The 10,761-nt window shown below is 33.4% G+C and overlaps 2 protein-coding genes across 3 annotated transcripts in view; one reads left to right on the top strand and one right to left on the bottom strand.

The window, feature by feature from the left end:
* The window catches only part of LOC119834114 (blood vessel epicardial substance), a 44,986-nt gene extending 36,497 nt beyond the window's left edge, over nucleotides 1-8,489 (bottom strand). For both annotated transcript variants that reach the window (XR_005287987.1, XM_038358403.1), the window contains exon 1: nucleotides 7,646-8,489. Coding sequence is in view for 1 of the 2 variants with exons in the window: in XM_038358403.1 (XP_038214331.1) it covers nucleotides 7,646-8,128 (483 nt within the window). In the remaining variant the exon portion in view is untranslated. The remainder of the gene's footprint in view (nucleotides 1-7,645) is intronic.
* Nucleotides 8,490-8,931: 442 nt separating this feature from the next.
* LOC119833831 (ashwin-like) lies at nucleotides 8,932-10,187 on the top strand. The gene is made up of 3 exons (XM_038358027.1): nucleotides 8,932-9,119; nucleotides 9,195-9,548; nucleotides 9,974-10,187. Exons 1-3 carry the CDS (start codon nucleotides 9,045-9,047, stop codon nucleotides 10,034-10,036), a joined length of 492 nt encoding a protein of 163 aa, XP_038213955.1. The 5' UTR covers nucleotides 8,932-9,044; the 3' UTR covers nucleotides 10,037-10,187.
* Nucleotides 10,188-10,761: the final 574 nt, after the last annotated feature.

The following is a 10,761-nucleotide window of genomic DNA, read 5'->3' as shown; positions in this document are numbered from 1 at the left end:
ACAGATTCGAAATTCAAATGTAATATTTTTTTATAATTAAGTGTAACAGTATTTATGGCCAGACTAAGTATATACCGCGGGTCACAGCTAGTTATCATTAAACGAGGAAAAATTGTCTGTACCCAAAATGCTCCGAAACAACTAGCCTTTTTTTTTGTTTTCATCCCGAGTCAATCTGGGTGCAGTTAGAGCAAGTTCTCGAATTATAAGAATAGTAAATAGCAATATAAATTATCAAATTCTTGATACGACAATATATAACACATGATCCGTCATAATGTCCAGTTTTGTAGATTGTTTTAGATAGCTAGCCAGTTAGGTGACCTTGATTTAAATCCTCTTATCTGCCTATCACTTATGTACATTTAAACGTAATTGGATAACAAGCGTAATCGCCCATGTTGTGTATTTGGTACAAGCGGTTCAATCGTATACAGTCAGTCAAAACCCTTTAACGAGGGTAAGCCTGAACCAACATAGACATCATCTTAAATGCGTGCAGGGAATTTTAGACCTTATAGTCTCTACAATGTAAAGATAATGTAATTTTAAGAAACGATAGAAACATCGATTAATAATTTTGTTATTTTCAATTAAGCTTTAATTTTGCCTCAACTGAATGATTTTCGACATCGATCTAGCTGCAATTTCGATATGTGATATACCTACTGTCCATTTCAAATGTTGTTTTTATCTATTTCCCTTCTATTTACGTTCAAGTAACTATAATGTTATATATACCTACTTTACTACTACTTTTTCTATATAAACCTTTGAAAGTGACATTATAAACATTTTCAGAGCAAGTCTCACAATAATAGAATGTCCAAATACCCGACATATTAGCTGACTAAAACTATCTCACTCCATTTCCACAACCATTATAGTACTATTTATGTATCATATTTATCAAAGCGGCCATATTTCCAATAAACGCTTTAAATACTCCCAAGCTGTAAGCCGCAGTTAAATCTAATATATCGTGCGATAGAGAACACTTAACCTAGTTGTCCAAGTTAAATGACCCCTTCAAACAATCGTTTGTTTCGTAATAAGTCGTGTACAAATTCATTTTTTAAAAATAATTCTTTGAATCTGAGCCGTTGGGGTGTACCGTGGTCCGCGATAATGTGATGCAATGCAATATCTATCTAATATATAAAATTCTCGTGTCACAGTTTTCGTTGCCATACTCCTCCGAAACGGCTTGACCGATTCCTCTGAAATTTGGTAAGCATATTGGGTAGGTCTGAGAATCGGCCAACATCTATTTTTTATCCCGATATTCCTACGGGATTCGGACTTACGCGGGTGAAACCGCGGGGCGCAGCTAGTAGACATATATTAATGGCAGTATGTAGTTACGTCGCGATCCTGTCTCCTTGTGTAGAACTGTTTCAAGCCAGAAATATTATTATATACATTGCGTGGTTATGCAATAGTAGTTAATTTTACCATTTTCAGAACAAAAATCAACTCTGCTACGCCACTATTCCTACATCTCTCGAAATATTCCGGTGTTATTTTTGCATTTTCCACGAATAGTTTAGACGCATACGTAACTAGAGTTAAACATTGCTCAAACCGCAGCACGAATTGAACGTGATGCCTTTGACGTCTGAAATTCGTTACCTATTATAACTTTGACAAAAGCTGTCGCGGCTGGAGCATAACATTGAATGTGTCCAAAAAATGCATTCTATTATTCGGATGTTTCGATAAAAAATAATACAAACATTTTTAGACTCGAGTATCGCGTAAATATTATAGGTTTCACGTATCGTATAAAAATTTCACAAAAATGATTGTTTACAACAATTTGCTCCCTGTTAATATCTCGTTATAATACATAACATACTGACTTAAATAACATTCATTTCTCAGGGTTGCCGATCTATCCAAACCTCCAAACCTTCTTATATTAAAGCGAAGTCACGAAAAGAAAATTTCGATATACTGACAATACAACGACGACCACCTCTGATACTTTAAAGCTCCTATTTCCATAACTATACATACAGTTATTATAAAACCGCCGGCACCTTTCGCAATTTCCCGTAATAAATATGAGTTCTTCCTGTGGACTGATGACAAAGACAGTGCCTTCCGGCAAATACCGCCCCCTGATCCATCTAGGCATTAATAGTGCTCTTATACTGTCTCTGTAAGTGCCTTTTCTTCAACCAAACCATTAATTATATCAGAACGAGCTTCCTGTGTTGTAACTTTAATACCCACATATCTAATAATAATATTTATGTTACGTTATTGTTGTGTAAACGAAATGCACACGGGAAACAAAATGGCATTTTCATAACATAAGGAAATTTGATAAGATTTATTTTCATGACATATATATCTTACTTCTTACTAAAAGTATTAACGTGAACTTTTGTAAGGATAGATTGATAGATATATGTTTGTTGCTCATTCTCGCCAAAACCATCGAATGGATTTTGATGATGCTTGGCAGTGATATAGCTCAGGATAACATAAGCTTTTGAAACATTTGCTTTTGCCCGCGGCTAAGAATACTAGTACTCTACTCTTATATTTGTAACTGTCCATTAGATTGAATGATATTTAAAGCGTATTGATTGTAACACCATATATTACAAGAAATCAACAATAATTAATTTGTTTTGAACGTTTAACTTTTAATATCTGCGGCAAAAACACCACCTGATACTCCTTTTACGTAATACAGCATATTGGATCAAAAGTGAAATTAAATACTCTTCATAAAAAACACGAGACCACCCCTACCTTCAATATAATATATTTTCGTCTTCAATTACATCAGTGGTCCAAGTTTATCATCATTACCATATGAAAAATGCGTATTTAATAAATTAATAATTCGATTTAGATCAAACGCTACGAGTAGATAACATAAAATATCTTAATTACATACTAATCAAGCTCTATCCGGCGGCGTCGCTCGCGCGATTTATGCTTCGTGTAAACCCTATATAATATATATGTAATACCCTATTTATATCAATATTCATATTCTTAATATTCATAATATTTCTCGCAGTCTATAATAAGATTCTAAATTGGACAGCTGTTTGTGTGTTTAACAACAATTGACACTTTTAAGCGTATTTATCTTAATATATATAAATCTCGTGTCACAATGTTTGTCCTCAATGAACTCCTAAACCACTTAACCGATTATAATAAAATTCGCACACCATGTGCAGTTCGATCCAACTTGAGAGATAGGATAGTTTATATTATTTCAATAACGATAAAAGGCTACCCGGGCGGAGCCCCGGCGTGCAGCAAGTTTATTATAAGATTGTTATTATGAAAAGGCAATCAACATATACGTACATATGTAATTCAACGTAATGTTATCAGCGTTTGATAACAATCAACAAACCACAATCCACATTTAAATGTTATCAATCAGAAAATTAATACAAGTATATGCGTTTGGAAGTTCCACTGTTTATTAATAACAGTCCTATCCTATCCTATCTTACAAATATTATAAATGCGAAAGTTTGTAAGGATGTGTGTGTGTCTGTTGCTCATTCACGCAAAAACTACTGATCCGATTGCAATGAAATTTGGTACATAGATAGATGAACAACAGGAATGTTTTATCCCGATGTTCCTACGGGATACGGACTACGCGGGTGAAACCTGGTAGTATTTGATACTTTTCTGAGCACTCCAATCCTCAAACTATCTCTGTGCTAAAAAGTACATAGCTGTGTAGCAAACAAACACACTCACATTTACACACACACACACACGAACAACATACACTTCTCAATTGCAATCTTCATAATCCTTACCACATCCAAATCAACCAATAAAACGGTCACGATCAAACAAACATAAGAACATATAGCAACAGACATTGTTTATAATACACCATTAATTATTTGCAGCTTAATTTCGAAGTTTGTACTCAATATTTTTTTAAACACGCTTGTATTAGCTCCACCTGTTTGTTTGTTTACTCCTTTAGACTCGATTTTTGATCCACATTAGACGGACAGATTTAATTACAACTTTGTACGTATATTTTATTTACGTACGTACTATGTACGCTTTAAGAGTTGACAATACAATGATTTCATGAGTTTATCTCATTTAAATATTGATTAGGATCGCCAGGATTAAGTAATTTACTAATGTGCACCAACTCTTAGCTTTTCAAACTACATTTCTTACTAGACGCTCGTCCCGGCTCCGCCCGGATATCAAGATTCCTGTCTACCTGTACCTAAATCAGCTCATACCCTGTCTGTATACTAAAATTCATCGAAATCCGTTCAGTAGTTTCAGCGTGATTGCGAGGCGAACACCGGGTGACCTACTGTAGTGTCCTGATGTATAACTGAAGAATAATACACACTGAGTTGATACGTACAGAAAGAAGCTCCATCAAGGAGGGAGTCCTTTATGAAGCAGTGGTAGTGATATATAGGTCAGTTTGAGTTTTTATATCAGTTTTTTGACGTGACAACGTCTTAAATTAGGTTGCGGCTCGGTGACACTCATGAAAAAGTGTAACGCCCGGTAACGTTACGATGAGTCACCGAACTATGATCGGTCCGCCGCGCGCGCAGCACTAGAGAATTAGGCGCATTGAATCGGCGCGTGCTTGTGTCTCTGTCTCTGTCTTTTTAGTAAACAAAATATATTTTCTATAGTTAAAATTTGTGCAATTCTTATTTTCATTCAATTCCTTGTTTCTATTGTGCAATTTAATAATATTCATATCAATAAATATTCTACCGAGAAAAAGACGTTGTCACGTAAAATCTTCGCCCGTAAAACCGACTTTACAGGCAACCATTTTTATTTTTTTTTTTTAATTCCGGCTACGACTTTGTGAGTATATATATAAATATGATTTTGGGCATACATTTCGAGCATAGATAGTATCCGGCACTATTTAGAAGCAATAAGAGACTACGGTCTGTAATCCGTCATTAAAAACAATATTGCAAATGGAAAAAAAATGTTTTTATTTACCTAACCAAATCAAAATAATTAATTCCTTACTTGTATATTTATATAAGTACGTATGCTCTTTAACAGAAACGGTTTGTGATTTACTCCAGAGATATTGAATTTGTCCTAATTGCGTAAGTGATTTAACATTAAACACCCCGGCTATCCAGGATTGAACCGAAATCAAAATATTAATGTTATTCAATGTTATAACTATCCCTCAACTAAACTTTCCCTACATAATCTGTCGGTGCTAGCGTAATTAACTAGGATCGAACTAAAACTCGTCAGCTCATAGCTTAACCCTCGACCGAATCCCACCTTCACTTTCGGCTTCGGCCTATGTATTGACTGCCGAAGCTAACGTGATTCATTGAGACCAATATGGTTGCATGTGCTTTTAGAAAACCACTTATGTAATAGAGTTTATTGACATAAATTTTGTTCGATGATTTACAAATTATTATTCACAATTTTTTTTTTTATCATATAAACGTCTCAAATAAACCGACCATTGTAACCAATGCTAATATTATACAGCTGAAAAGTTTGTTTGTTTGAATACGTAAATCTAAGGAAATTGGTCGAGTACAATTTCAAAAATTATTTCATCGTTCGATATGTACTTGATCCTTAAGTGTTATATGTACCACAGGCTAAGCCGGGTCGGACTACTAGTAAGTGATATTAGAAACAGTGAATGGAAATTCACTGTTTCTCGTATTCACATCACGTACACTGTATCTAACTGCTCCACTAACATATTCGCTGTTTTAGTTAGTTTTGTTATCGAGACGAAAAGTAGACTCCGTTCTATCGAAGTTTCCTTGCGAGTTTCAAAATTCATGCAACCCTGTCATCTATTCCGGTGTGTCCACCTTCTTCCGAAATCCTATCCTATCCTACTAATACTAATTAATAGTAATAATATTACAAAAGCAAAAGTTTGTAAGGATGTGTGTGTGTGTTTGTAACTCTCACGCAAAAACTACTGAACCGATTGCAATGAAATTTGGTGCGTAGACAGCTGGACAACTGGAATAACATATAGGCAACTTTTTATCCCGATATTCCTACGGGATATGGACTTACGCGGGTGAAACCGCAGGGCGCAGCTAGTAAGCATATACTATTATACAATTTAATTGTTCATAAATGGGTACTTATCGAATTAAATCAGTGTCACATAACAGAGGTACAATGAAGATAATAAAAGAATGTTTTTTTTTTTTCTATGTCATCGTCGGCATATTTGCAGTGGCTTAAGGTCACTTGCAGATCTTACGCCTCTACAAATAGATTGTCGTCTCTACATGGAAGAGGTAAAAAGATAGGAAAGGATATGGGGATAAAATACAAATTGAAAGCTTTAATCCTGAACACCTGGTAAAATCCATTCTATTTCTGTGTATTCACTGATTCTTTCATTCTGAATAAAAGTGAAGTCCCGTGTCCCCAATTGGGGCAGATAATATACAACTGTTTCACTGATCGATTTTTATTTATGGACAAGTAGGTGATCAGCCTTCTGTGTCCTGCCAGACCGAGACTTTTTTTTGTGCGTCCCCACCGGGAATCGACCCCTCGGTTCCACGCTCACATTATAACCACTGTACCAAGGAGGCGGTCTTTCATTCTGAATAATAATAATGAAAAGTCGGATGAAAAGTTACAAGAAGATCACGTCTTACCGGCGCTAATGAATGATATTATTGTTTTTATAATACGATTTCGTAAGAATAGTTTTAAGTATTGCAATTATTATATTTGGATTTGATTAACTAAACATACTGCAAGGACGAGATTTCCCTACAGTACAGGAAGTCAAATATTTCGTAAAAATAGGAAAATCGTAATGTTCAACGGGTTATATTACAGTCCATTTAACTCATCATAATTAAGTAAGAATTAAATTAATACTACTTAAGTTATCTTTAAGGGAAAAGTCAGTAAGTAAACTAATTAATAAATTCGATTATCTATTCTTTATATGGTAAGTTGAAAGATTGGCATCTGTATTCAATAAAATTTATCAAAAATATTTATAGAAATATTTGTTAAAAATACTTCCTTCCATGTGGAATAAGTTCTTCATAGACAATACAGATGAACATTCAATACAATCACATCATCATCAATCATCATCCAATCCAATGAAAAGTAAACTAAAAGCAACACACAAATCCATATTACATTATAAACAACCCTTGCATTTTAAAATCATTTAAAATGAATTACCTGGAGACTATCAATAGAAAAGTACTCAACAAATTTAAATAAAATGAACATTACTGCATGAGAAATTCAGCATTTCTTTGAAAGTTACACACTTACATCCAACTGCATTATTACATCACTCCAATAAATTAATCTTGTACAACGAAAGTGGTACATATTTAAATATTCTTCTGCATGAATATAAAATATTACTTATTAACATATAACATACAAAAATATAATCTGCCAAATTTGTATGAAAATCAAATTAGTTTTATTTTGTAATCTGTATCATAACAGATTTGTTTGATTATGCATGTGCAACCTTGGAATGTTGATAACCTTATGATAATCATTATTGAATTGTGTAAAACAATGGAGTCTTATTTAATGACTTTTTAGCTAAATTAAACATATAAATGTAAAGGGAATTATGAAGACAAACACTCACCTCTTCAATTTCCTTATGGAACTTTATCGGTCTCAATAAGTAGAACTGTATCGCAAAATATATGAAGTTTATGATCACAAATGCACTGTTCCAGAGCACAGCATCCAAATAGCATTCAATGCTCCAAGCCCAGAGGCCCGAAAACGCGCATCCGAGTATCAGCGACACGCGTAACCATATCAGTCCGGTCGGAGTGTGGGGCGCGAGGAATGATAACAAAAAAAATACGTTCGACACTTGAAAAAATATATGATTTATCGGCCTCCACCGTGGGCAGTGGTTCAGGTACAGATCCCACATCGAGGGCCGCTCTTGTATCGTCACATTAACGAAGTCGCTAGTCTCAGATGCCTTCGACGCCTCGATCAAACCCATATCAGAAACCGTCGTAGAAGGAACGTCACTGTCCGTGGTCGTCAATTCTGTGGTAACATTCTGCAGGCCAGTTATCATTCCAATCGCTAAGGCACTGAGAAATAACATAATCCCACCGAACACAAACCTCCGGGTCCAATCCACACATCGATATTTTCTCGAAGACGTATTGCATTTGCGCGCTATTTTATCTCACTTTTACACTGCTGTTTTAATTTTTTTTGGATTCATGAAGGTATTTCGAAATCGCAAGATTTATTTTTTCATTCAAAAATAAATAAACTGCAACTGACACTCTTTTTTAAAAATTGCAATTATTGCGAAAATTATTGTTTTAGCTAAACTCGCGCTTATAAATATGTTTCGAATGCTAAATCGTTTCGAATTTGAAATAATTAATTATTTTAAAAATAAATAAGAATTATATCGTGCAGCAAACAATCAAAACCTAAAGAATGACAAATGACAACTGAATATTATAGTGAAGGAATTCTAACGCTGAAGTATGAAGTCATAGACACATGTATGAACAACAGACTACAAATAACAAATTTTTATGTTCACGTACGTAAAGTATTCCATGGACTATAAGACAACTTACAGCCTAAACTTAATTATTCGCTACACAAAAGATATTACTAAATGTTCCTATTGAAAACAATATAAAAACAAAGTTAAAATATAAAAACCCTTTTTTATTTTAATTAGGTGTCTCACAAAACCTCTCAGATATTTACAATTAATATATTTACAAGCTACGTTCAGTTCATAATAATAATAACCTGTCCTTTAACGTAATACATAATGCATAGGCATTAGAATGTAATATTAAAATTCCTTTTTTCTCCTTCATTTTGTCTATGCATTTCCAATGTCAAGATGACATTTAATTTGGAATGACATTTGACAAAGAAAACGATTTCAATTTTCAGTACCTAGTGTCGACAATGGTTCTATTTGGCGGCTATTTTTACAAATTTCCCAAAATAAAAACAAACATTTCATGTAATAGAATTTAAACGTTATGACAATGTCTTGCGATATGTTATTGCATCCTGAACTTATGACGAATGAACAATTAATTTATATAATTCAACAGGTATTCATCCGCTTTCTGTGTTCATTCAAAATTATCTAAAAATACAGTGGTTTGTGATTTCATTTTTTGTTTTAGAGGCATTTAAGAGTGCCAAATATTCTATCAATGCAGAGGGATGATCTTCTTCTACTGTTTCATCAATTTTGTGTACCCTACGGTCAAAGGAAATACAAGGACTCTGGTAGGGGAAAAGTTTTAAATAAAAATCGAAATACAAGTCCGGAAACAACTACTAAACTTAATATCACAAATAACGCACATGTAAATGTAGAGAGCAGACAAATACATTTAAAATACACAATTCAGAATGATAGATTGAAACCACCACTAGACTTAATATCGGGGCACATAAACAAGAAAATGAAATTGGAAACAAAAACAGTAATCAATGAATTTGATAAATTTAAAAGGAAAGTTCCTATTGATCCAGTGAGTATTTAATATAATTCTCTATTTTATCTTATAATCCTTTTTGTTTTCTTGATTCTTTTCGCCACACTAATATAGTAAATGTGAAAGAATATTTCTAAATTTATTTGTATTTTTATCTTATTACAATGATGCAATATTATTATATGATTTTTATACATGGAGATTATTATGAAACTAGAGAGTAATATAGTCTTTTGTTTACAGTGGTATATCATGTTATTCACAATATTAATACAATAGTCTTAAAGCTTTTTTATTTAGTTTTAAAATAATACTACCAGTTCGCCCCGGCTTCTCCAGTGGTACATATATAGCTTGTGACACTCAACAAAGTTCAGCTTTCTAATGGTGAAAGAATTTTTAAAATTGGCCCAGTAGTTTTTGTGTTTATCCTAATATTTATTATAATATTTTATTTTCAGGCAACACTAGTCACAGATTGTCCTCCAATTAAGAAGGAACGGAAACCAATTACATGGCCGTAATTGTTAATCAGAAGTTTACATTTAATGGACTGAAATTGCATTTTGAATGAATATAAATGTGTGTGATAATTTTTGATTTAAGTGATTATTGTGAAACAAACAATGTAAATAGAAAATATTTGTAATGTATTAATGTGAGGGGAAAAATAAAATCTTTTCTCAATATTCTCTGCATGTTGCTCTTAAATCCAAAATAATATTTATATTGCCTTGTATTATACATATTATACTTGACTTTGACTTGGCCTTGGGCTATGGTATTGGTATAAATAAATCCTAGAGCACTCGAGGATCACATGCATACCTAATGGTGAAAGAATTTTTGAAACCAGTTTGGAATACATTGATATAACTAAATGTATTATGTAGGTTTTTTATGTCATAAGTGGGCAACTGGTGGTTAGCCTTATGGTAAGCGATCACCACTGCTCATGACCATTTGTAGAGGTAATGTCTCCGTGAATTCGCTGTTGGCTTTTAAGGAGAAAGGGATAACGAAATGAGGATGACTGGAAAAGGTGAGGAAAAAGAAACAGTACTACCCAGGCGTGGACTGGTCCAATTCATGCCAAAGAATGCTTGACTCCCTCATAGAAATTGTAGTGTAAATATACTAACGTAGGCTTTAATTATATATCTAGTAAGTATAATTCTATACAATATTATAGATATATGTAATATAGGCGTATCCATATAACAACTTAAGCATAATATTTTATTAATAT

Source organism: Zerene cesonia, chromosome 18 (assembly GCF_012273895.1).
Source record: "Zerene cesonia ecotype Mississippi chromosome 18, Zerene_cesonia_1.1, whole genome shotgun sequence".
NCBI lineage: Eukaryota > Metazoa > Arthropoda > Insecta > Lepidoptera > Pieridae > Zerene > Zerene cesonia.
Note: the sequence above shows the minus strand (reverse complement) of the source record. Positions and strands in the feature narration are given on the sequence as shown.

Excerpts from the sequence above, each read along its gene's own strand:
- LOC119833831 (XM_038358027.1), top strand. The coding sequence starts at position 9,045 with ATGACAATGTCTTGCGATATGTTATTGCATCCTGAACTTATGACGAAT. Across the intron at positions 9,120-9,194 it reads TAATTTATATAATTCAACAG|AGGCATTTAAGAGTGCCAAA; the intron begins GTATTCATCCGC and ends TTTTTGTTTTAG. Across the intron at positions 9,549-9,973 it reads GGAAAGTTCCTATTGATCCA|GCAACACTAGTCACAGATTG; the intron begins GTGAGTATTTAA and ends TTTTATTTTCAG.